The sequence below is a fragment of the Panthera uncia genome, chromosome D2 (assembly GCF_023721935.1).
Source record: "Panthera uncia isolate 11264 chromosome D2, Puncia_PCG_1.0, whole genome shotgun sequence".
NCBI classification, from domain to species: Eukaryota; Metazoa; Chordata; class Mammalia; order Carnivora; family Felidae; genus Panthera; species Panthera uncia.
The window spans coordinates 45,719,602-45,746,495 of NC_064818.1; the positions used below are offsets into that span (position 1 = coordinate 45,719,602).

The window sequence follows — 26,894 nt, forward strand, 5'->3', positions numbered from 1 at the left end:
CCACCTCTTCCAGGGAGGCCTCCTTGACTCCCACAACCCTCCACAGTTACCTCCAACATAACTTTCACCCAGGCCCCAGAGTGTAGCACAGAGAAAGTACTCTAAGAAGGGATAAATGAATAAATGCTTTGCAGAAAGCAAAACATCCCTCGTCCTGCACCTTTCCCAGCGTCCTTTCATCTGCGGGGAAGCAAAACCAACAAAAGCTAGAGTGGACATGCCAACAGATTTGCAAACATCGCCTAGTGCTCCAAAGAAAATCTGTCCAATGGAGGCAGATATTTCATCTTCTACATGTTTAGTTTGTTCTCCCTCCCCATTCCCTACCTTCTCTAAACCATATGCCTCTTCCCCAGTTTTACATGAAATGAAAACAGAAAAACTCTCTTAAGCACTTTTTTATTTCTCTGTTATTTGGTTTTCTGCTTTGGTACACTTGAGCTGCGGCTGTATTTCACACAGAAGCTGACATACCTCATTATGACACGCTCCATAAAACAGAGCACATTTAAATCACCTGGCATGGTTTTGCTTCACCTGGTTGTTATTGCTGAAATCTTTATTTCTAAGAGCACGAAACAGAACATTCCTTGAATCTACAAATGAACAAGGACAGGGTAAACAGCAACCAGATCTACCAGGATGGGAGATAGGGGCCAAAGACATGGGCTCCTGGGTGGCTGTCTGCAGAGACACGAACAGCACAGATGGAGAAGTCACACAAAAATTTCAGGAAGACCAGGGCAAGTGGGGAAACACTCCCGAACTACAGCCCATCTATCAGAGCCCTCTGGCTAGCTCAGTCCTAACAGATTCTGACATAAACAAACACCAAGGTCCAAGGTAGCATAATACTGAAGCCAGCAGCACCTACCTTTGGCCTTAATCACTTATGTGAGTATTGTTTTATCCTGGGGCTCTGGGCGGCCCCTCTCCTGGGCAGGAGCACACCCGTCCCTCCCCTCACTAGCCAGTCCCACAGCAATACCCAGCCAGGCCTTGCCAGCTCTAAAATGTCTTGCCCTCAAAGGCCTGGAGATTAAAGGCAGTATCCAGAAACTTCTTCAGAGAAACCAGGTGAGTGTTCCTGTTTCCTGTGGCTGGTGCAGCCGCTGGGTCACGGCCAACGTACCTGGGGGAGAAGAGACACGTTAAAAGGAGGTCTGGGCCTGGCCTGGCCACTACCCCAGGACTGCATCGGGTCTAATCCTGATCATCATCCTGCCATAGAGGTGAAGAGCCTGAGGTCCCAAGAGGCTAAGTGACTGGCCTATTATCAAAGGAGCTCTGAGATATGCAGCAAGTCTTCTAGTTCAGTTCCGGCTGCAGAACGAAGACAAAGGTTTAGTCTCCGTAAGGTGGAACTGATGGGGTCCCTGGTCTGTCCCCAACAGCCATAAAGCCAGCAGGGACTATGAAACTATCCCCTTGATTTCCAATGTGGTCCAGAGAAGCGCAGTGGCCAGTTCTGGCTCACACAGCAAATGGGCTGGGCAGAGCCAGGACGAAGCCTCAGGCCCTCAGAGTCCCTTGGGCTCAGCAGAGGCAAGGGGTAGGTGGCAGGCACCCGTACCCCCAGCCTCATTACCATATGGGCCGTGCCCGACTCAGGATGGTCATGAAGCGCGGGCTGATGTAGTCATAGTAGCCCATGTTCTTGTGCTCCTCCTGGCACCACACCAGCTCTGCGCCCGGGTACTTCTCTGCCTGTTGCTTGATCAGGTCAAAGGGGAATGGAGAGATCTGGGGCAGGCAGGGAGAAAGAGGAGTACAGCCGGGAGAAGGGGGGTATGTCCACAGCCCCAGCTCCCCTTGTGGGGCCTAGTCCCGGCCCTGCCCGGCATGCTGCCCAAAGCCCGGGGCCCGGTGCTTTGACCTTGTCCACCACTCCGACTGGGTGAGGGCATGGGGTGCACCTGCTCCAGGCGGGTGATGGCCACTTGTTCCTCCAGGCCCTGGCTGCTCCGCTCCTTCACCAGGTCGTAGTACACCTTTCCAGTGCAGAAGATGAGCCGCCGCACCTGCTCAGGAGCCTGCGCCGCAGCCCCATCCTCAGGAATCACCCGCTGGAAGCTGGCCCCTGGAGGTCCAACAGGGCATGGCAGGGACATCACCTCCCACAGGTGCATCAGCTTGGCCAGAACAGCTCGAGAATAGGACCCGCATCTCTAGCCACCCCCATGCTCTCCCTGGCCACTGAGACTAACCCCCCAGGTTTGGATCTGTGGCCTCTTGAGCCAAACCACAGAGCAGGGGACAGATGACACCCTGAGATGTCACAGGAAAGGGGCAGAAATGGGCTGGAGCCAAGACGGAGAGGCAGGTATGACAGGGAGAGCCCTTGGAGAGGATAGAGAAGGTGACATCAAGTCCTCATCTGATAGCATCAACATCTGCCCCCAACCTGCTCCCCATCCAGTCACGCTTACCTTCTGCATGCACTCCAGCCACCTGCTCACCAAGCTAGAAGGTGAGCTGTCTGGGAGGCTGCGCACATTTCTCCCTTCCTCCCTCAGGCCTGCAGCCAGGCCACCATCTCCCAAGTTCTGTACATTTCTCCTCCCTGGGCTCACAACACGTGCCAGGCACCAAGCCAAGAATGCCACAAAAACCTCTGAGGAAGACACTATAGTGTCCCCAAATCTCAAGTGAGGACACTGAAGCCCAGAGGGTACCTGGCTGCCAGGACTCAGCAGAGAAAAGCCAGCACCGGGTGTTCAGCCTGGGAGGTCCGCAGTGCCAAGGCCAGAGCTCTGAACCGCCGGTTCAGTCACCTGCCCACACCAGAGGGGATGCCCCAACACACACAGGTGACAAACACCTGTCCACACCGCCGAGTCCCTTCCTGGCCAGCACCTGCCATTCTCCCTACTACCCAGGACTGTGTTCCAAGATGGCTCTGCTCTCCGAAGCGTCAGGGCCCCACATCTGCCCCTCCCAGGTCCTCCCCTGGGTCACATCTCAATTCCAACACCTGGTCCTTCAGATGCTTTATCTGGCCCTCAACTCCTGGGTAAAGGAGACTGAAAGCTCCTGGAAGGAGCACTGGGTCCCCAGGGCCAGTAGTATCTATTTGGTTCATGAGTGAAAGAACACTGAATGAATAACTGAATGATACTCCGTGCCCTGCTGTACTGGTCAGACCTCCACCAGGCCTCCCACATCTCAGCTCCCCCAGCACAGCCAGGTGGGCCCTGCTTTGTAGCTGGGGGAGCACCCAGCGCCCTGCTCTGGCCCTGCTTCTCAGCCCAAGTGACCCAAGCCAGACCATGTCAGGCGGCCACCACGCTAAACTCCCAACCCGGCCACCGGTGAGGAATGAGCCAGGAGCTGCTGCAGAGGCACGGACGGAGGCGAGGACGGAAGAGTCCCGGGAGCAGAGGGCCATGGGCCACCAGGACCCCCATCAGCCACCTCCCCAACACACTTGGGCACTTACCGGATACCATTTGGTCAAAGCTGGACTTGGCCTCCGGGTGCCTCAGCAGAGACTTGGGTGTGAAGATGATCAGCTAAGAGGGAAACATGTGCCCAGCTGCCAGCTGCCCTGCCTGGACAGGGCTCCCACAGCTGGGCCCGGCACTGCTATGGCGGTGAGTAGGGCAGGCAGCTCACCGGCTTGCGGAAGGGCAGCAGGACCTGGCGGCGCAGCACGTGAAAGTAGTTGGCCGGTGTGGAGCAATTGACAACAATCCAGTTGCAATCGTAGAGCTGGCTCACCTCGAAGTCCTCGGTGAACACCTGGGGGGCCGGGGTATGGCTGGGAGGTGGCCGGCCCGTGGCCCCCGCGCCCTGGCCTTGCCCCGGAGGAGGGAGGGCACTACTCACGGGGTAGGCATCGGAGTCATCGTTGCTCATCTGCAGGAACCTCTCAGGCCTTGCTGAGGAGTGTTCCGGGCCCTGAAAACAAGTGCTACATGGCACAGGCTGGCCTAAGTGTCACACAGGACAGACCCCTGGCTCTGCAAAGGCCCAGGGCTCAGGGGAAAGTCTGGGTGGCTTCTTGGAGGAGATGCCCTCTCTCTCTGGAGCCCAAACCACAGTAAAGGACCAGGAATGTGGAAGAAGAGTAGAGAGGGCATTGTCAGAGGAGGGTCTGGCTAGAGCCAGCACACGTGAATGTTTAGGGCAGGAAGGACAGGCAAAAAGGCCAAGGTGAGATGCTTTTTCCTGAATGTTCTGACCTACAGCAGTTACCATTTACTGAGTACCTGCTGGGTGCTAGGCACAGCTCTATGGACCAAATACACATCACTCACTAATCTTGAAAGCAGCCCCATGGTGTAGACATTTGTTTCCTCACTTTGCAGATGAAGGTGAGTGGCAGAGAGATGAAGGAACAACCCCACAGTCACTCAGCCACAGGAGGCACATTCGAACCCTGACTCCTGCTCCTGCTCTCACCCACATGGGCTGCTCCACTCCATGGCAGCAGCAAGACAACACCACACTGACCTCCAGGAGGTGGCTCCCCATGAGATGAGGGCGACCTGCCCCACAGCCCCAAGGACCCGGCGCCACGGCAACAGGCAGGCCACCCAACCCTCCCCACCCAGCCTGGCTCAAGCTCCACCCTGTGCCTCTCCAGCTAAATGTCCTTGGGCAGGGCCAGTCCACTTCTTTCAAGTGTGAAACGGGCCACAGGACTGACCACCCAGTCCAGTAGTGAGAATCCCACAGGACTACACACGGTACACAAGACGCTCAGCACAGGGGCACCTGGGTGGCTCGGTTGGTTAAGCAGCCAACTGTTGACTTAGGCTCAGGTCATGATCTCACAGTACGTGAGTTCCAGCCCTACAGCAGGCTCTCTGCTGTCAGTGCAAAGCCCGCTTTGGATCCTCTGTCTCCCTCTCTCTGCCCCTCCCCTACTCATGCAGTGTGTGGGTGCTCTCTCTCTCAAAAAAAAAAAAAAAAAAAAAAAAAAAAAAAAGATGCTCAGCACAGGGAGTCCTGGCTCTGAACAGCCATTCAGTGATGATAATAGTGATCGGTCCCTGACTAGATGACCAGTTCAAGCTGAACAGGCCCTCAAGGGACATCCACTGTAGCCCAATCATCCAGGGTGGGGAAGGCAGGTCACCTGCCCCAGGTCACAGAGCCAGGCAGAGGTCACAGAGGCTTCCCTGGAGCCGGTGCAGCCCTCCCATCCCCCCAGCTGGTCAGGCTGAGGGCTCTGCTCCTCCCCTTCCCTCCCTCACGGGCCTGCACATCCTCCCTCTTCCCTGTGGGCGGCACACACACTGGTCACTCAGGAGAAGACCACAGGACTGGCAGGAGGGCACAGCGTGACATTCAGACCTCAGCTTCTAGCTGTGTGACCTTGGGCAAGCCACTCGACTTCTCTGTGCCTCAGTTTCCCTCATCTGGAAACCAGGAGCAGTACCTAGTTCGTTAATTTGTTGTAAGCACTGGAAGAGCTCACAGAGAGGGTTTTAAACAGCACCCAGTCCAGAGCAAACCCTCAGACATATCAGCGACTTTACTGCTAGTGACAGCAATGTCAGCACAGCAGCAACGCAGACCTACGCAGGCCCCAACCTGAGCAGACCCGTGTGTTCCAGGGGCCCGGAAGAAAAACACCCCCCAACCTGGCTGGAGGCCAAGGGTCCACCCACCTTCTCCCAGGAGTGCCACAGCCCACCCGGCCCCCAGCCACCACGATGGCCCTCACCATGCCCTCCATGCCATGGGGCAGCAGCAGTACGATGCCGTTGTGCCGCACCCACTTGGCCTGGCCGGTGCTGATGAACTGGTCGATGATGCACTGGGCCGTGTTGTGAAAGTCACCAAACTGAGCCTCCCAGAGGACCAGGGCATTGGGGCTTGCCATGGCATAGCCCAGCTCAAAGCCTAAACAGAAGGCACAGACACAGAGCTTGCCACACATTGCCATCAAGTGGCAGTGGCTCCATTCAAACCCAGCTCTTCTTCATACACTCTCCCTGCCCCCACCCATCCTTCCCAGCAGGCCAGCAAGAGCCAGGGGACTCCTTGGGCCCAAAGGCCAGAATCTTCCTTCCTGGGAGATGACAATACGCCCAGAGATGCCCACCCTCAGCTCCGACCTCACCTATGGCCAGCTTTAGCATTATCTAGACAAGGAGCCGAGTCCAAAGATACCTTGGGGAGGCAGCAGGAGCCATCTGCCAAGAGGAACCCCCCAAAATATTTGCAGTGATGTTGAGGGGAAGGGAGGGAGTGGGGGGCTGGTCTCTTCAGGGTTTCTGCCTCTGGAAGGAGATAGTGAGGGAGGAAGCAGGCCAGCTAAAGGTCAAGCCAAGGGAGAGAGAGTACAGGGGACATAGTCCCAGGAGCCCAGAGCCTGGAGAGGGGCTCTGGAGATAGAACTGTTGGGTGCAGTGCAGGGGTGGTCATGGTCAAAACAATAAAGCTAGGATAGCTTGGGGTGCAAGACCCTGTCCGGTCCCCAGGGATCTCAGGGCCCGTCTGACCTGCAGGCAGAGTTCTGACCCACCCAGGACTCCATACTCTGAGAGGGAGCTGTTGCACACAGTGTAGGGGGCCTGGTCAGGCCAAAGGTGGTTCATGGGGACACACGTCCTCCGGTCAACTTCCTGGTCATGGAGAACGTGGTGCCGGTGACTAGAGAGAGACAGATGGGGAAGGGATGGAGGGCAGGTGGATTACCACCTGTTCACCCACAGCAGGTGGACCAGGTAACAGGAGGCAGGCAAGCCTCTGTCGCTGTGCCAGGAAATCAGACAGAATTCCATAGGATGGCCACACCAAGAAGATCCTGGGAAGCCAGAGCAATCTGGTCTCTCCTCCAGGTGGCCTTCCTTCCCAGTGGTAATCCCACGGGGTCAGAGAGGTGGCCCAGCAACCTTCTGAAGGCTTGACCCAAGAGCAGGGGCTGGGGATGCTGATGGGGTTACCTGTGACTACCTCAGCCAGATAAGGCCTTCCCAGACCTGGTCCAGGAAGAGAAGGAAGAGCCAACTCCACTCCGGAGCTCCTGGGCTGACTCTGGGAGACTCCGAGCAGCACAGACGAGCTCCCAGAAAGCCCGTGGGGTCAATGTGGACAAGGCTAATGCCCATGGGGCCCAGGACCCAGAGAATGTTCCCCACCCTCACCTGAACGTGCCCCTCTCCACATCCTGCCCACTAAGCCGCACGTGGATACCCTCCTTGAGCAGGGAGCCAAAGGCCATGTACTCTGCCAGTGCCCAGTCCACCGTCCGGTTCTTGATCATATCTGCACGGCCCCGCAGGATTCGAGAGAGGCCTGCGGGAACAAGCAGCCGGCCTGAGGGATTCAGGGACTTGGCGACCCCACCTGGGACAGCCCAGGTGTGTATGTACTCCACGGACATCCCTCCCACAGAGCAGGGCCTTGGCAGGCCGCAGGAAACCCACTCCGTGAGCAGGACTGAGTGCGCCATCCCCAGCTTCCCTCCCTTCGGGAAGGAGCAGGCATCACTAGGAGAGCACCTGCCACATGTAGATGCCGCGTGCACTGAGGAACATTCACCACAGGTCACCTGCCGCTCTCCAGATGAGGAGACTGAGGCTCAGAAGAGGGAATTATCTTATGCATGACCACAGCACTATAGAGATGACTGGATCTGAGCCCAGGCACCCAGCCCAAGCGGGGCTCCTGTTGGTCCTATACCTACACGGGACCCATGTGACACACGCACAGAGTGGGCACCCCAAGACGCCTGGGCTGCCACGCACACTGTGGAGGAATCTCCTTGGAACTCCCACAGGCTGGTCCGAGGGTGTACAGGCACCCCACACCATCTTAGGGGCCTTCCAGGCTGCCCAACCAGGATGGCCACAGCCAGGAGGTACAGCTAGGCTCACCCAGGAGTGGCAGGGTCGCCCTGTCTCATCCATCCAGGTCAGCAGCAGGCCCAGCACTCCTGCCGACCCCCCTGCCCACCCCTGACATTCCAGGTCCAACTACCCACTCCATGGAAGCCCCTGCTTCCCTGCTCTCCTTCTGTTTGACCGCAGACACCCCCAGAAAAGGTACTGGGAAAATCCAAGGTGCCCAACGTAAGCCTTGGTCACTGGCATCCAGCAGGGAGCGTGGCTTCTACATCTGCCCACCCTAAGAGCAACTATTATCATGGACACCTCACAAGAGTGCAGAAGAGGTTCCAAGAGCTCAGCCGACGTGCCAACAACCAAGTGGGGACACGGCCACCCCTCCCCGACCCCTGAGCACCATCCTGCACAGCAACCTCACCTGTGTGGATCTTAAAGTCCTTCAGGGGCACAGAGCTGGCCACTTCACCAATGTGGGTCAGCACGTCCTCGGGAATGCCTGTGGCCGGGCACGTCATGCTCTTGGGCTCCCCGTCCACATTGAAGAAGCCTGAGAGAGTGGAGTCTGAGTGCTTCTGGGTGGTGATCGGGCCTCAGATCCCCTGGTCAGCGTGCCTCCCCAGGACGCAGGTGCCCACATCTTCCTTAACCCCACCTGCACTCAAACCCTGACCCACCCTCGGGACCTGCAACAGCTCACAGCCGCAGCTCAGTTCCTATCTTCCCCTGGGCCCCTGTGGGGACCACTCCCTGGGTCCAGGGTCACAGCCATCCAGCTCTATCCCACGGAGGCCCTCTGAGCACCCCTCCCCCAGGCTCTCTCCACTCTGGCATTCACCAGCTTTGGTTCAGCCCTCCCTTTCCAGAGAATAGCTGGTTACACATGCCATCTCTCCTGTAACCAGGCCCATCCCCACCTGCAGGAATCAGCCCCCCACAGCCTCAGAAGTCTCACGGATGGAGCCCGCAGCCTCTGGGCTGGGCAGTGACTGCCCTTACCAGGGCCCACTGCAACCTTGGTCCCAGGCCCTGGCGAATCACTCTCAGCCACACACCACTCGCTCACCGGGCCAGGGGGAGTCCAGCCAGTGCTTTATATGCAGAATCTTTTTATCCTTGGACCTGCCATACGCCTCCTCACAGATCCGGTCATATTTGGCAATTTCTTCCTGAAATCAGGGGGAATGTGGGGATTGAGATATTGATGGCCCAGACAGCCAGAGGCTGGATCAACCCAGACTCGTAAACCCTGGTCCTCCTCACTACATTCTAGAACTGTCTGTCTGCTGGCCTGCAGGGACCCTGTGGCCAGAGGCCAAAGTCTCAGAATTAAGGGAGATCCCTCCTGCTTAGCAAGGGACTTGGAGGTGGCTCAGAAAAGAGTCACAGTGCTTCCTCTCAGAGCTCCCTCAAGGCGCGAGGACCAATGCATCCACAGATAACTGTGAGGACAAACAGTTCAGGCCTGCCTCCTGTAGGAAGTCTTCTGGACTCCTGCCTGAGGCTGAGCTTCCCCCACATGGCAGCATTCCCTATGCCCCACCAGGCTGTAAATGTCTTTGGTTCTCTGTCCTTGACAGCTAGGGGATGTTAGGGACAAAGGCCATATTGGCTACTTCTTTAAATCATTGCCAACATCACCAACTACCCCAGGGTCCCGGCTCTACTGGAGGCTTATCCCAGGTGTCCATGATGCTGGCCTGCCCACCTCGAACTCTTGCAGGGTGACGGTGCCCTCAGCAATGAGCTTGTCCGCGTACTTCTTCAGCACAGGCACCTGTCTGTGGATCTGCTTGTACATGAGCGGCTGCGTGAACATGGGCTCATCCATCTCATTGTGGCCACGTCGGCGGTAACAGACCTGCAAGGACAGCATGGGGAGGGGCTCAGTCCGTGTCCCCAGGCAGTGCAGGACTAGTCACTGCACAACTGGGGCACAGCTGGCAGGGTACACCCTTCGAGGCCCCTGAAAGCCCCCCACTACCACCTATCACTGAATGCCCCACCTCCTGGCCTTTGTACAGACTGGTCTTGGGGGCACTAAGCCTTCCACCCGAGAAGCACTCCCAGCCCTCACTGCCAAAGATATGGCAGACGTGGCCCACGTGGCACAGCAGGGACAGGTTATATACTCCCCACCATGCTCACAGCCCCAAACCCACCAAGTCCACCACAACATCTTTATTGAAGGTGTTCCTCCACTCAGCTGCCACACTGCACACATATATCACGGCCTCTGGGTCATCTGCGTTCACGTGGAAGATAGGCGCGTTAACCACACGAGCCACATCAGTGGGGTATGGTGATGAGCGGGCCATGCGGGGGTCTGTGGTGAAGCCGATCTGCAGAAGCAGGAGGAAATGACAGCACCTCTGTATTCTTAGAGCTAGACAGGCAGTGGGTCAAGGAAACTGCCTGGGAGACCGGTGGGTCAAGGAAACAGGAGTTGTCTTTGCCTTGAGGTCCATTAGGTGTGACCAGGAGATACATGGCACATGAAGGGCTGAGAGTCAATGGCCCTGGGGCACCTGGGTGGTTCAATCAGTTAAGCGTCTGACTTCAGCTCAGGTCATGATATCATGGTTGGTGGGTTCAGGCCCTGCATCGGGCTCTGTGCTGACAGTTCAGAGCCTGGAGCCTGCTTCGGATTCTGTGTCGCCCTCTCTCTCTGCCCCTTCCCCGCTCATGCTGTCTCTCTCTTTCTTTCTCTCTCTCTCTCTCAAAAATAAATAAACATTAAAAAAAAATTTTTTTTTAAGAGTAAATGGCTCCTAAATCAGGTGTAGCAGCAGGCCCAACAGGGATGGCAGCAACACCAGGGAAATCATGCCTTTTTTTTTTCCTGCATTTTACACAGAGGTAGTAAGAATGCAGGCGTGGGTAACTGCCAGTCCCATCAGTTGCTATGTGTGCAATTCTGAGCAAGGTACTTAAATTCCCAAAGCCTCAGTCTCCTCATCTACGAAAAGGGCTCATTAACTACCACCTCACAGAGTTATTCTGTGAAGATTAAATGACTTAATGCAAATAAGGCAATTAACTCAGGGCTTTATAGGCTCAGAAGAGCTATTAGTAAGCACAGCTCCCTGAAGAGCAAAGGCCTGTGACAGCTGTGTTCTAAGACTGGTTCCTATAGAGCTAAAAGCAGCATCTAGTTTCATGTCCAGCCTCTGTGCCAGTTACACCTGTACACCTGTCCTTACAACGTTCTCCATGGTGCGTGTGTATTTATGTATATGTATATGTGTATGTGTATGTGTATGTGTATGTATATGTGTGTATATATGTATATGTGTATCGTATACATGTGCATATGTATACGTATATGTGTATGTATATGTGTATGTATATGTGTATATGTGTATGTATATGTGTATGTATATGTGTATGTGTGTATATATGTATATATGTATATGTGTACGTATATGTGTATATGTGTATGTATATGTGTATGTGTATACATGTGCATATGTATATGTGCACGTACATGTATATGTGTATATGTGTATGTATATATGTATATGTGTATCGTATACATATGCATATGTATATGTGTATGTGTGTATATATGTATATGTGTATTTATATGTATATATGTGTGTAAATGTGTGTCTATATGTGTATGTGTATACATGTGCATACGTATATGTGCACATACATGTATATGTGTATGTGTGTATTATATGTGTATGTGTATATGTATATGTATATGTATATGTATATGTATACATACAGACACACACCAATTTCACAGACCAGGCTGGTCTGCCTGAAGTCATACACTGGGGAGTGGCAGAGCAGTGGGATTAATACCAGGATCACCGCACACTTCCCCCAAAGTGCTACCTGAATTTCAGGAATGGGGGGACACTGACGAGGTCTGGCAGGCAGCCCAGGCACTCACCTGGTTGTTGACGACGACGTGCACAGTACCATTGGTGGTGTAAGAGGGCAGGTCACTCAGGTGGAAGGTCTCATACACCACGCCTTGGCCGGCGAAGGCAGCGTCCCCGTGAACCAGGATGGACATGACCTGCAGGGCAGGATGTGAGCCAAGAGGAGCCCAAGCCTGTGCAGCCCATCTCTGTGCACCATACTGCAAAGATCCAGGGCCTGTTCCTCAGGGACCATTACTCACTCAGAGCCCAGCCCTCAAAGGCCATTCCTCAGAGCCTGGCCCCCCGGAGCCCATTCCTGAGCCCAGCCCTCAGAGCCCATTCCTCAGAGCCCAGCCCCTCAGAGCCTACTCCTTAGGACCCAGGCGAGTTCACCTTCTTGCCCTGGGCATCCCCTCGGTAGAACTGTTCTGCCTTCGTTTTTCCCTGCACCACAGGGTCCACAGCTTCCAGGTGGGAGGGGTTGGCCACAAGGGACAAAGTGATATTTCTGTTGGTGACCCGGTTGATTCTCTCATGGTACATGCCGAGGTGATACTTGACGTCTCCGGAGCCCTGAAAGTTGAGGTGGGCCGTGATGAACCCACCCCTCTCAGCCGCACAGGCAGACACGTGGACATGCAAGCCCACAGCGGGGCTGGGACGCTCCCTGGATTCTGCTCCCTGGGAAGACTGCTATTCCCGACCTACACCCTCGTCCTGCCCTCCCACCCCACATACTGCCCCTCTTTGTGAAAGGCAGGCAGGTTCCCCCAGGCCTCAGAGGCCAGCCAAGGCCCCTCATGAGAAGCCCTTCACATGATCAACTACTGTCCTCAGCATTAATGACAGTGCAAGCAGAGAAATGAAGGGGGTGTTGAGACCGGTGGCAAATACTGGAGCTGGACCCCTACCTAACTCCTTGCACCAAAGCAACCAACAATGTACACACGACAGATGAGCCTACAGTACAGCAGAGAAAAACCTGTATATTTCAAGACCCTTCAAAAACAACATACAAACCTCAGAAGCCATAAAAAATAGGGCAGCTAAAATTTAATAAATCTGCCATGAAGGAAGCAAATCCATGCAGTATTAGGGGGAAAAAAATCAAGCTGAGAAAAGTAACTATAAGACAAATGCAGGCAAAGGCTAACACCCTCAATATATAAAGCACTTTTACAAACCAGTAAGACAAAGCCCAAAATCCCACAGAAAAATGAGCAGGGGCGCCTGGTTGGCTTAGTCGGTTAAGCACCCAACTCTTGGTTTCGACTCAGGTCATGATCTCACGGTTCATGACTTTGATCCCCGAGTCCAGGCTCTGCACTGATGACATGGGGCCTGCTTAGGATCCTATCTCTCTCCCTCCCTATGCCTTTCCCCCATGTGTACTCTCTGTGTCTGGGCCTCAGTTTCCCTGGCTGAAAAACAAGGAGGTTGGTCCAGATTACCTGAGGACTCTCCCAAGTTTCAGAGATCATAGCACTCACCTTGGTGGCCTCACAACAACATACCCATTCTCTCCCCATTCTTCCGCATATCCATCCATCTACAGATCTGTTTGAGCCTGGATGCTTCTGGTCCAGCCCCTCCCGAATCTACCTCCCAGATATCTGGGACCAGGGCTTGACACCTACCTCATCTGCTGCCTCCAGCTTGGGGTCAAACTGGCAGAAAATCTGCTCCAGGTCCTTGCGGATCACATTGGCCAGCACATTCAGCCTGCCCCTGCAGCCAGAAGTGGTAGGACTTTCATCTTGCAGAGGCCACCTTCTGCGACAGGCCCCAGCATCCCCCTACTCCTGCCCACCTGGGCCTACCAGAGCCCAGCATGGTGGTCAGGGGAGCCCTCCCAGTACAGCCCAAGGGAGGCCCGGCCCTCTCATCCTGTCTCAATCTACAAGGGCACATGAGTGGCTCTGCTGGGCCAGCTCCCCTAGACACCCCTGTACAACTCAAGACTCTGGAGGTCCTCAAGCAGGAGCCACTCAGCCTCATGGCAGGATGCACATGCACCATCCCCTGGCACCTCCACCCCACTGTCCTCCAGCCAAAAGCTGAGCCTAACCCAGCACCTCAGCCCCAATCTGCTACCCACAGCTGCTCGTACATGACTCCCAGCCCAGCCAGCAGTGTCTTGATGCAGGACGGGGATGAGGGGACTGGACTGATCCTAAGGGCAGGAGTTATCAGGGGACCTGTTCAGGAAAGCTGAGGTCTAAGGGTGGTGGGGACAGGAAAGCAGCCAGAGACCAGGGACTCTCTAGTGCAGCCTGGACTTCCCATCAGGCAGCGGTTTAATTCAGGGGTGGGCACCAGGTTGATCGGGACATTGGGGAGGCCTCAGAACTCACCCCCCATAGCCCACCAGCAGACATCAGCCCCAGGCCTGCACACACCCTGGCCAGACCTCTGGCCTCACAGAAGGGCCATCTTCCAGGTGGGCCTCTCTCCTGTTCTGTGGGTCAGGGCTATGAGGCCACAGGAGCTGAATGAACAACCCTCAGCCCCTCTTGGACAAGCCCTGTAGCCTCAGAGTCCGCTTAACTCCCACTATGGAAGCTTGGCATAGAACAGTCCTTTGGCTCCCAGGGCACTCCTCAGGCCAGGAGCCTCCCCCAGCACCACCCTACAGTCCCACATCTGCCCTTGGCTGCTCAGTGCCATCCTCCCCAAGAGTTCCACTAAAGCCATGTGTGGGAGACCTCAGACCACTGAGCCAGCTCTTCCTGACCCTCTGATGAGACACTGGGCATTTCTGAGCCCCTCAGAGCAAGGAGCCATCACAGACAAACCCCAGGCTCCTGGCAGCCAGCCCACAGGAGGGAGACCCTCTCACACTGCATCTGGACACCTAGCCACCCCCCGTGCTAGTACGGCCCAGGACTGGCCCACCCACAAGCAGGTGGAGACGGTCGCAGGAAATGCTGGGGCTTTGCCCCTGAGACTGTTCTGCATGTCCTCTCATGCTACATTCCACAGAACCCCTGGTCACCGTGGTCTCTGTCCCCAGGCTGTATTCCTCACTAGTCCACAGGCTCTGGCTCAGAGGTAACCGCCCAGCTGCCAGGCCAGCCTTCCAAGTCTATCAAGGTTTCAGGGAAACATGCAGTCAGCTTGCAGCCAGGAGAAAAAGCCCTCAGCTCACCTCCAGAGATCCCCCTCCAGAGGGTGTCAACCCAAGGCCATCTGCCCAGGCCCTGCCCTCACTTCCCTGGGACATAACCCTCCACATCTCCTTGTCCACAGGAACCTCCAGAGGTATGACACCCCTTTTCTGAAATCCTGACCCTCTGGGGGACAGTGGCAACATGGGGAGAGAAAAACTGAGTCTGAGCAAACCTGGTTAGTCCCTGCCTCCATGTGGCTTTGGCCAAGTGCCTGACTCTGTGCTGAGCAGGCCCTGGGGCCCAGCGACTCTGAGAACTTTCTAGGCCATCCTGCCTCAGGTTCCCCCAAAACCTCTGCTCTGATTTTCATCCCCTCCCTTCCATCTCATTCTGCTGGGCCTGGAGAAGAGATGGGCTGTGGAGGAGCAGGAAGGGGGCCCACCTGTGTGGCATCCCCAGGATGACATTCTCGATCCCCATCTCACTGGATTTGTCTATGATGGTCTTGAGGGCAGGAATCATGACCTCACAGCCCTCCAGGCCAAATCGCTTCTCCGAGGACCATTTCCGGGCCAGGAAGTCTTCAAACCTGCTTGGGGAGAGAAGGGAAAGGATGGAGAAGCTGGGGGTCACAGAAGCTGTTGATGAGGGCCACAGCTGGATGCCCGGGGCAGAGGGAGCAGTAACATCACCTTCCTCTGCAGTCAGGACCTGCCATCAAAATCCACCAACCAGGAGCATAGGCCAGAAGGAGACTGGGCATCCCCCCAACCTAAATAAAGACCTCTGCTTGCACGCATCCCCAGCCGTCACCCCCCTCCCCCTTCCAGTCAGACTGTTCCAATAACCCATCTCCCCCTGCTCCCAGCCCATAGTCCTATGCATGCACACATGCACACGCGCACACACACACACACACACACACGCACACACACACACTCCACCCTTTCCATGACACAAAGACCTCCTCAGCACTCAGTTCAAATTCCATCCTGTACCTCACCACCACAGATCCACTCTGCACCCAGCAGCTGAGCCCTACTCTCTTCTAGGCCCCTGCCAGCCCTGGACCCAGCTTCGGACAGCCAGTGGGCACAGCCAGGTGGTGCCCCACCTGCAAGGAAGCACTGCTACACTCACTCCATGTAGGGACACCTTTCTGCCCAAACTCCCGCAGCCACTTTCTGCCACTTCTGCCCCTGCTGTCATGTTCTCCTGGAGCCCATCCCTGCCACCTGGCCCCTGATGCTTCTGTGGACCTCCCCTGGGCCAGGGGTGAGGCTCATCCAGTCCTGACTTCCCCTACCAGTTATCCTAGTTTCTCAGCCAGGGGCCGGGACATCTCATATGGCCCTGCAGCAGACCCTCCAACCACTGCAGCCACCCTGCGTGGTGCCGGGGGCCTGACCTCATGGAGCGCACCAGCCGGGCCAGCAGGGTCCGCTTCTCCTCACTGGAAAACTGCATCACACCAGGGGTCTCAAACTTCTGCCGGATCCACTGGCACTGCTCCACGTCATTGATGAACATGAATTCCAGGCCAATGTGCTGGCAGTAGGTGCTCTGGGGGAATAGGTGGGGACTCCACAAGGAGCCAGGAAGAGGGGCAATGGTCCCAGCACCTGCAATACAAAAGGCAGCATCCTCCCTCCCTCTAGCACACTCCAGAGACAGCCGGCAGGTGTGCCTGACACACTTGTATGTGCTCACCTCCAGGCGCCGAATGATCTCCCGCAGAGAGAGGGTATGCTCAGATCCCCCGATGAAGGTGGTCGTGGGCAGCTGGAACTCCTTATCTAGGTCAGCCTCCCGCAGGTCATAGAACGCTGAGGAGATACACACAGCCCAGGCAGCAGAGGGGAGGAGAGAGGGATCAGGCCAGGTGGGGCCCAGCCATATCCCCAGACCTTCCAACAGTGCCCCCGGCACTCTCCCACCAGTTCCAGCCTAAAGCTAAAGGACTCTGTCTGCAGGGTGCACAGGGGTAAAAGAACCCAGCCTGTACCACAAAGGTAGGCTGGGACACAAGCTTGCTGCACATAGTGCACGGGCTAGGGATGAGGGAAGATCATATGAGGTAGCCGGGCAAAGGTCAGAAGAAAGCTTCTGGGGCTGATTGCTGGACCCCAGGCCCTGGAGGCAAGCTATCTCAGAGCCCCTCACAGGGCCACAGGCACCACCAGCCGGCCCCGGCACCGCCAGAGCAATACGAACTCTCACCCAGTTTATCGATGGTTGTGATTAAGTCCGAGGGCACAAAGGAGTCCAGGTCTGCATCCAGAATGCCCAGGGGGTCCAGCTGGGCCACATGGTGGCCTCGAATCTGGGAGAAGGGGAAAAAGGTCAGGGCCAGGCTGGGACCCAGATGGACACACCCTCACCAAAAGCAAAGTTCTGGGCCCTGGCCCCTCATTTCCCACTTCAGAATTTCAACTTTCCACATGTCTCCAGCACCCAGCCACTGCACGCTGCCTTCGCCATGACCACTAAGGTGGGCAGGAGCTCCACTCGGCTTAAAAGTACATCATGCCACTTTCAAAAATAAGAAAGCATGCATACACAAAAGTGTTCACTACAGTACTATTAGTAATCGCAAAATTCTAGAAGCTTCCAAATGTCCATCAATAGAAGACTGGCATGTGGATATGGGAAATCCCCACGGGGAGTACTACAGAGCTGTTAAGAGTAATAAAAAAAAAATCCCTATCTGCTACTAGGAAGTAGCCTCCCCAAAATAGTGTTAAGCAAAAAAAAAAAATTATAGAAAAGTATGTGTGGCAAACTACCCGTTATCTAAGAAAGAGAAGATTCAAGTAAATATATGCATTTGCATGTATTTGTATATATACAAATGAACATAGGCATTAGAAAAATACATCATAAAACAAGAAAACCATAAAGTAAGAAAAACCATGATCTCTGGTAAAAGGAATAGAGTAGAATGCCAGGGCTGGAAACTAGACTTTTAAGGATACATTTGGCTTTGAAAATTTGATTTTGGAATCTTGTAAATAGTTTATATCGCTATAAAACAAAATGAAGTTTTATTTATTTTTTTTTAATTTTTTTTAACGTTTATTTATTTTTGAGACAGAGAGAGACAGAGCATGAATGGGGGAGGGTCAGAGAGAGAGAGGGAGACACAGAATCTGAAACAGGCTCCAGGCTCTGGGCTGTCAGCACAGAGCCCGACGCGGGGCTTGAACTCACGAACCGCGAGATCATGACCTGAGCCGAAGTCAGACGCTTAACCGACTGAGCCACCCAGGTGCCCCCAAAATGAAGTTTTAAAAATTAAAGTAAAACCAAACCAATGGATTCATGCATCCATTGGTGGTGTAACTACACAACTGACTAACAGAATGTCCCCAACAGACAAACAGAACTCCAGGAAAAAAATATTATAAATTCATTTCTAGTACCAATCAATAGTGGCAGCAGTAGAATTATATTTTAAAACCACAGTGTGCAGGCTGTGGGAAAATCAAATAGTCGTTGTATTGATGTCTTTCAGACCTCTATTTCTGGCATCTTTATTTTTTTTTTTTAATTTTTTAACGTTTATTTATTTTTATTTTTTTAATGTTTATTTTTGAGACAGAGAGAGACAGAGCATAAACGGGGAGGGTCAGAGAGAGAGGAAGACACAGAATCCGAAACAGGCTCCAGGCTCCCAGCCATCAGCACAGAGCCCGACACGGGGCCTGAACTCATGAACCGTGAGATCATGACCTGAGCCGAAGTCAGACGCTTAACCGACTGAGCCACCCAGGCTCCCCACGTTTATTTATTTTTGAGACAGAGAGAGACAGAGCATGAATGGGGGAGGGTCAGAGAGAGGGAGACACAGAATCCGAAACAGGCTCCAGGCTCTGAGCTGTCAGCACAGAGCCCGACGCGGGGCTCGAACTCATGGACCATGAGATCATGACCTGAGCTGAAGTCGGCCGCTTAACCGACTGAGCCACCCAGGCGCCTCTATTTCTGGCATCTTTAAAAGAAGACACTGATGTAAGATTGATGAGGTCAAGAACAAACCTTAAGTCCTGCATTTGGAGAATCTGAAAACATCAGTATAAACCCATAAATGTGTTGTCTGTTAGGGGCACCTGGGTGATTCAATCTGTTAAGCATCCGACTCTTGACTCCAGCTCAGGTCATGATCTCACAGTTTGTGGGTTCGAGCCTTGTTGGGCACCATGCTGACAGTGCAAAGCCTGTTTGGGATTCTCTCTCTCCTCTCTTTCTCTCTCAAAATAAATAAATAAACTTTAAAAAAAATCTTAAAAAAAACAACACATATTTCCTGGCTCTAACCGCTAAAAAGGCCCAGAAGTCATGACCAGACCATAGCAGTGACCCTCCCAGCACTCCGTGAAGAACTGGCTGGTCCAGGGCTAGACAGAAATGTACAAGATAAGCTCAGAGCGTCTTGTCATATCAGATAAGAAAGGGGTCCTCAAACACTGCTGGGGCAGGGAATAAGGACATATTTTGACAATGAGAAGGATGGTATCTATAACAGATTAAAACTCATCAAATAGGGGCACCTGGGTGGCTCAGTCAGTTAAGCATCCAACCTTAGCTCAGGTCATGATCTCACGGTTCATGGGTTCAAGCCCTGCATTGGGCTCTGTGCTGACAGCTCAGAGGCTGGAGCCTACTTCAGATGCTGTGTCTCCCTCTTTCTCTGCCCTTCCCTCACTCATGCTGTCTCTCTCTCAGAAATAAATGAACATTAAAATTAAATAAATAAATAATTCATCAAATAGGTTTAAATTCACGCATTCATATCATACTAAATAATAAGAAAAACCTTCATTGGCCACCTTTGGAGTACACTAAGGAACCATGTCATACTTTTGAAAATCAAGCATTGATCTTGCCTTTCCCATACAATTTGCACCTCAGGAGAAGTGGAGCTGACAAAGGTAAGTTTCTCCTGATAGAAGTACTTCAGGTAATAAACAAACAAAAGCAGAATTAGAATATCATCACCATTTTTACCACTCCTAATGAATTAATGTGTCCAGGAAATAATCACCCAAAGCTGCTGACTGATGAAGTACCCATCACCACCAGGAAGCTGATTTTGAAACAAAAAAATTAAATCTATATTGGATAAAGCTTCTAGATCTAATTACCAATTTATAGAAATTACATGGGACAAAGGGACAGATGAAGTGACACCATGGGGATGCAATCAGCACAATCCAGACTCAGGAAAACTCTACAGCACAAACAACCTGGTTTGTTCCACATAATAAATAAATAAATAAATAAATAAATAAATAAATAAATAAAATGGCAAACACAAAAACAGAGAGGAATCTGTAGACAAACAGGCAAACATGAATACCAACTGCATATCTGATGACATCAAGGGTGATTGTTAACATTTTTAGGTGTGACGGTGCTATCATGGTACATTTTTCAAGAGCCTTACCTACAGAAATCCATCCTAAAATGTCTGGTGAATGAAATGGTATGTCCAGGATTTGCTTCAAAATCATCAAGGGCCAACAGGTGAGGGCCAGAGGTGGTTAACAGAGGAATCAAGACTGGCCCTGTATTTATGGGTGTGGGGTTTGCGACACAATTCTTCTACCTCTTTTATGTTCAAAAATGTCCTTAATAATAAGTCTGAGGATTTTTCAGTACTGTGTGTAGATGAGCCAAACAAGAACTCTGCCTCCTCCAGGGCTGTGAGGAGCTGCAGCCCACCCAGTGGGAACTTGCTCACATCAGGCATAACCTTTGGCAGATTTTTACCCTACAAATACACAGTAACATGCCTGGATCCAGACACTACTCCGCTGGAAGGACTCCAGTGCTTAGTCTCGGCTGAAGAACACAGAGCAGCTGAAGAGCTGGGAACAGTGGTTGGAGAATAAGGCCCTTGAGCAGCACCAATGCTATCTTGTATGTTATGTGGAGTTTTACATTCTTTCCTCTTGGTTTTCAAAGTCAACGGCTAGATCATTTTCTGGCTCTTTCGGCCAGTCAAGAAGAACAATTATTACTGTTTGCTTGCAGGTGGCCCACAATCCATGGGTCCTCAGGCCTGCTCACCTCCCGCTTCCCTCCCAGCATAACTGGTGCACAGGAAGTGCAGCTGCCACCCCACAGAGCGCCTCATTCAGAGGCAAGGCACCTTTTCCATTTGCTAAGGCCTCCTCCTCCCCCGGCTCCTGCGGTGGCTTGCTGCTCCTTCCCACGGAGTCTCTGCCAAGGGCCCCAGAACGCCCTTGCCCTTCCTTCAGCATGTCTGCCTGACATGTTTCTCTCATGAAACACTTTCTGCCAGATTCCCAGAGAGATCCCAAATGATTACACTTGTTATGGAAGGAACACCCAGAGCAGCCCTCCAATTAGTCCTGTTCAGTCAAGACCAAGAATATGGAACGTCATCAAGATGCTTTGTCAGAGCAGGGGCGCTGGGGACCCAGCAGGGAAGAGCCTAAGTCTCCAGAACAGAGCAGCTGATAGAGGAAGTGCTGCTTACTGAACTATCCATCCATTCATTCCGTAAACCCTAATTAGGTACCTGCTGTATATCAGTCTCAGTCCTGTTGGAATGCTCAGTCAAGAAGAGAAAACAGAAGGGGCACCTGGGTGGCTCAGTCGGTTAAGCATCCAACTTTGGCTCAGGTCATGATCTCACAGTTCTTGAGTTTGAGTCCCACGTCGGGCTTTGCACTGACAGCTCAGAGCCTGCTTCAGATTCTGTGTCTCCCTCTCTCTCTCTGTCCCTTCCCCGCTTATGCACTCTTGCTCTCTCTCATACATAATGTTTATTTATGTAAGTAAACATTTAAAAAAATTTTTTTTAAATTAGAGAAAACAGACATTATTAACAAGGGTCAATCTACTCAACTTTCATTCAACATTTACTGAAACTGATTACTTACTGAGTACTCCTCTGGAAGCTTGGGGCATAGTGGTTTCTGAGACCGCACTCCATTAAGAAAGGCCACCAACAAACAAAATACCAGTATGCACAAAAAATACCAGGGAGTGGTTAATGACATAAACAGCAATGGACAGCGAGTAACCAGAGGAGTGAGAGCCACCCAACAGAGGACTCAGAGAAGGAATCTCTGGGGAAGGTGACTCTGGAGCTGAGCCAGTCCCCTTTCCGTCAGCACCTGGCCATATCCCAGAAGCCAATCCAGCCTCGAAACCTGGGCCCTCCCAGTCACTTACCTGGTAGGCCCGGATCAGGGACTGCACAGCTAGGTGGTCCTCCACCAGCTTGCTGGTCTTGGTCCGGCTCGAGACTGATGGCCTGCTCTCAGGAAACCGTGACTGAGCTGGGTCACAGGCAGCTTCCTCACTGGCTTTCCGGAAGAAGCTGTCCCAGGACTGGGAAGAGGCAAGAAAACAGCCATGTCAGGGTCTGGGAGGAGTGGGGGGTGGTCCTGGTTGGGGTCCCCAGCGGGTGTTGGGTGCTCTTTCACCACCATAGCTCTTTGGGCCTTCCCAGAACCCTGCCAAGAAAACCCCTTGCAACCAGCCCAGGACCCTCCAACCTAAAGCCTGGATCTCTTCAGTCCCCAGCTTGGAAGGCTGTTGGGGGAAGGCTCTAACTTGTGACTCAGGGGCTTCAGGTGTGAAAGGGGCTTCTAGCCCTGGGGGAAACATGCCTTCACACATTGTGGGTTGGCAGGAGGGCAATTAGGCAGGCAGGCCCTCTCAATATTTTCAATGAATATATCTTTTGAACCAGCATTTCCACTGCTAGAAATGTATTTATACAGGAGTGTCTAGATATACATACAAGGATGTATATCCCTACAGGATTGTTCATAAAAATGACAATGTAGGGGCGCGTGGGTGGTTCAGTTGGCTAAGCGTCTGACTTCAGCTCAGGTCATGATCTCACGGTCTGTGGGTTCAAGCCCTGCATCGGGCTCTGTGCTGACAGCTCAGAGCCTGGAGCCTGCTTCAGATTCTGTGTCTCCCTCTGTCTGCCCCTCTGCTGCTTGCACTCTGTCTCTTGCATTGTCTCAAAAATAAATAAACATTTTTTTAAAAAATGACAATGTAAAAAAAAATCTAGGGGCACCTGGCTGGCTCAGTCGGTGAAGCATGTGACTCTTGATCTTGGGGTTGTAAACCTGAGCCCCACGTTCGGTACAGAGATTACTTAAAAATGAAAATAAATAAAAATAAGACCTTAAAAAAATCTAAGTGGTGACCAATAGGACACAGGTTAGATAGATGATGGTACATTTAGATTCTGGAAGATAATGCAGTCTTAAAAAAAATAAGGTGCATTTATTATTGTGGAACAGGTAGAATATCACCAAGATATGTAACTATAAAGTGAACCAAGCAAAGACCACCTGGGTCGCTCAGTCAGTTAAGCATCCGGCTCTTGATTTTGGCTCAGGTCATGATCTCATGGTGGCTCATAAGTTTGAGCCCCATATTGGGCTCTGCGTTGACAGAGCAGAACCTACTTGGGATTCTCTCTCGCTCTCTCTCTCTGCCCCTCTTGCTAGCACTTGTACTCTCTCTAAATAAATAAACTTAAAAAATGTACATATTAAAAAAAAATGTACATTTAGAAGCCAAAAGCAGATATGCATATGCCTAAGCACCTCCATGTTCTAGAACACAAGTGTTTTATTCGCACCCTTCTTCAAAAGAACAAGTGGCACAAGCCCTCTGGAAAGCAATTTGGCAAGGCCCATCAGAATTATATACACAGATCCTCTGTGACCCAATGATTCCACTTGGGGGAATTTATCCTACAGAGAGCTGCAATGTACAAGATGACAAATGTATGAAATGATGCGCGGGAGCACGGGTCGTGACAGCCAGGGACTGGAAATGAGCCAGATACTTGTCAGTGGGGACAGGCGTGGCACATCCATACAATGGAATACTACACAGCTGGGAAAAAGAACAATGAGGCTCTTGATGCAGTGACATGGAAAATCTTGGAGTTGTGTGCTAAGAGAAGAAGGCTGGAGAAAAGCCGCGGATGTTACGTGTTGCTTTTGTGTGAAGGGAGGGAAATTGAGTTATACTCGCAAAAAAATTACCTAAAGAAACTCTCTGAAAGGATACAGAAGAAACTAAGAATAAACTGGGGGACAGACAGATGGGAGCTGAGCAGACATAGGATGGGTGGGGAGGGAGCCTTTTAACTGCATAACTTCACACTTTTGGTTTTTGAATCATGTGATCACTTTCCTCTGAAGAAAATGAGTCAAGAGAAGAGCAGCTTCACTTCTCCCTTTTTGCCCTGTCATCTGATTATTTATTTATTTATTTTTTCTTACCATCAGCAGGTATTTATTTTGTTAGCTCAGTGCATATATAAACACTTAGGCCCCTAACTACATAACAAAGAGCCACTTGGAAACAGCACAGCATGACCAGGGGGCAAGGGCATATCTCAGACCAGGTGCAGCTGAGCAGGACAGACTCAGGGCTTCTCAGGCCAGACTACCACCTACTGGCTGGTTCTGAAACAGGAAAGCAACAGACCCTCCTCACCCAACACCAAGGGCAAGGCTTTTATAAACCGGGACGATGGAGGCAAAGAAACCTGTCCAAGATGAGACAGCAGGCAAGCTGCTTCTCGTCACCGCCCTCCACAGCCCAGCTCCAGGAGCTTCCCCCCTCCACAGTGGGCGGAGAGGGGGTGCTGACCTTGTGGACACTCTGGGGGTTTTCCAACCAGGCGAAGTACATCTCCTCCATGTAACTGGAGCTGCCTCCACGTTTGCTGCTTGGGAAGGGGGCCGGTGGCCCAGACGACCTGCTGCGCCGGCTGAACATCTGGATATCATGTGGGGCCAGGAGCCTCGAGGCCTGTGCCCCAAGCCGGGACGGCAGCAGCCTCAGCTGACTCATTCTGGACACAGGCAATGAGGGAGAGGTAAAAACCACAGGACCAGGACAAAGGCTCTGGCAGCCACCATTCACTCATCTGGTATTTTTGGTTCTACTGAGCAGGGGGCCCTGAGCTAGGCATTGATGAGACAGAGGAGAAAATGGAACAGTCTGCCAGGAGTCCCGGATTCACTGCCTAGTGGTAGGTCACAGCTCAATTAACTTCACCAACAGCTATTCAGCATTCTGAGCCCCAGTCTTGCTGAGCCCACCCACCCAGCCCACATTCCCTCTCTGCTATCCCCCTAAGCCTGATGTAGCAACTATCACTAGGGTCCTACCAAAGGAAGCACTCAGCCAAGGTCCTAGAGCCCACTGTGTGGGTCACAGGGCATGTGCAGGCAGTACACCCAAGAAGGAGCGAGCCACGCAGTTGGCCACCCTGGAACTCGAGCAGGGGAGTCCTTCATGGGCTGGGTGTACCATGGCTGCTCGGGAAAAAGCCTGAAGAAAGGGGGGCTGACTGAGCTACACCATCTCAGGGGGCCCATGCACTGCTGGGTCTCTGGTCCCTGTGACCAGAAGTGGTCACAGTGGCAAGCCCTGGGGCTCCCTCTCCAGGCAATATGGGAGCTTGGCAGGGTCCACTAAGGCCACCTCCCCATACACAGGATTTGTAAAGTAGGACCTCCGTTCCCCTACCCCCATCTCCACCAGTGTGAGCAGAGGCCCCTCCTCTGCTCCAGCCTGGTACTGCCTGGACACAGAACAGCTTCCCCTGAATCCTCATCAACACGCTTCTGCCCAGAGAATCCCAGCCTGTAAGTGGGGTACAACACCAGAGTCACCCCACCAGAGGCCACACAAGCAGGAGCCTGCTTCCCCTTGCACAGCTCAGTCCCAGAAAACATGCCTTCTGGGGCAAAACTGACTCCCAGGTCCTATCTGGTCCTGAGCCAATGCCCCTAGACAGGATTCCCCCACCCTACCCCCACCCATCAGCTCAACCAAGTCTCCAGAACTATCTGGCTGGCCCTTCTATAAGCCCTTCCATCCTGCTTCCTCCCTCTCTCCCTCCAAACTCACTTGCGGTAAAGAAAAGAGGGTGGTCTTCTCAAGCGAGGGAAAGTAGGCTCCTCAGGGCAACCAGCAGGAACTCTAAACAGAGTAAAATTAAAAAGCAAAAATATAGTCCAGTGAAGGGAGGAAGGGGGTGGGTTCAGCTGGAACCTGAGCTCCAAGTGCCCCAAGCTTCCCACATGCCCACCCCCACCAGCTGATGAGTCCAGGTTCCAGAGCAAGGGCCATTAGGGGCTAGATCTCCCTAGAACAGCACCTCTCCAGGTGCTGGGTTGGGGTTCAAGGCATGGGCTCTGGGATCAGAGTGCCAGGGTCCCAACCCCTGCTCTACTACTGACTGTCCCTAGGCAAATACAGGGCTGACCCTGCCCATACGGCTCTGGGCAATGATGGAGAGACATAGGACATACTGGCCTAGAACATCAGAAGAATCTAAACAAGCCAAGAAGCTCTATCATCCCCATTCTAAGGCAAAGGAAACCAGACACCAAGACCATCCATTGTGGGAATAAAAATAAAAGCACACAGACTGTGAGCACTGACTCTGGGGTAGGCACTGTGCTTATTTAACCCTCTCAGCAATCTCATGTGGTGGGCACTTAGATTAGCCCCACATTATAAAAGGGAAACTGGTGAGTGATGGGGCTCAGTATGGTTCCAGAACTTGTACCCTCCTCACTAGAGAGTCAGGATGTAAACCCAGATTTCTCAGAATGACATGCCCTTTCCAATAGCAACAGCCAGAAGTGCTCTCTCTGCCAGCACCCACCCCCACCCTCACAGGGGAATGGGATGGCTCAGGGTGGCAGTGACAAAGACTGGCTGTGTCCAGCGTGGCCTAGTACAGGAATACCATGTTTCACAAACACTGAATGGTCTGGAGTGGCTGCTGGACACTGCTATGACCTTCACCTGGCCTGGTAGCAAGGCAGCCAGCTGGCTACCCCTGCCCCCATCCCAGCAGGGCTTGAGGACCCAGGAACCCTGGAGGGCTGGAGACAGAACCAACCTCAGTATCTGGAGCCAGAGCCCCAGCCAACCCTACCAGGTCCTGTCCACACAGGCGAAGGCGACAGCAAAGAGTCAGTCAGGCATGCTGTGGACCCTCTGCCCAGCCCAGTCCCCAGTGGACTAAAACAGGTAGGTTGCTCGGGGCAACTCTTGGGGGTCTCTTCTCT

General features: G+C 52.9%; 1 protein-coding gene across 1 annotated transcript; it reads right to left on the minus strand.

Annotated features, from left to right (window-relative positions):
- Positions 1 to 384: 384 nt before the first annotated feature.
- OGDHL (oxoglutarate dehydrogenase L) lies at positions 385 to 24,657 on the minus strand. The gene is made up of 21 exons (XM_049645356.1): positions 24,454 to 24,657; positions 21,994 to 22,152; positions 17,008 to 17,110; positions 16,196 to 16,613; positions 15,230 to 15,376; positions 13,315 to 13,405; positions 12,071 to 12,250; positions 11,704 to 11,832; positions 9,962 to 10,141; positions 9,508 to 9,660; positions 8,866 to 8,968; positions 8,221 to 8,349; positions 7,101 to 7,251; positions 6,479 to 6,606; positions 5,675 to 5,853; positions 3,829 to 3,900; positions 3,616 to 3,741; positions 3,440 to 3,512; positions 1,917 to 2,080; positions 1,589 to 1,743; positions 385 to 1,132 (listed from the first exon to the last, which is right to left on the minus strand). Exons 1-21 carry the CDS (start codon positions 24,655 to 24,657, stop codon positions 1,009 to 1,011), a joined length of 3,168 nt encoding a protein of 1,055 aa, XP_049501313.1. The 3' UTR covers positions 385 to 1,008.
- Between the last annotated feature and the right edge of the window lie 2,237 nt (positions 24,658 to 26,894).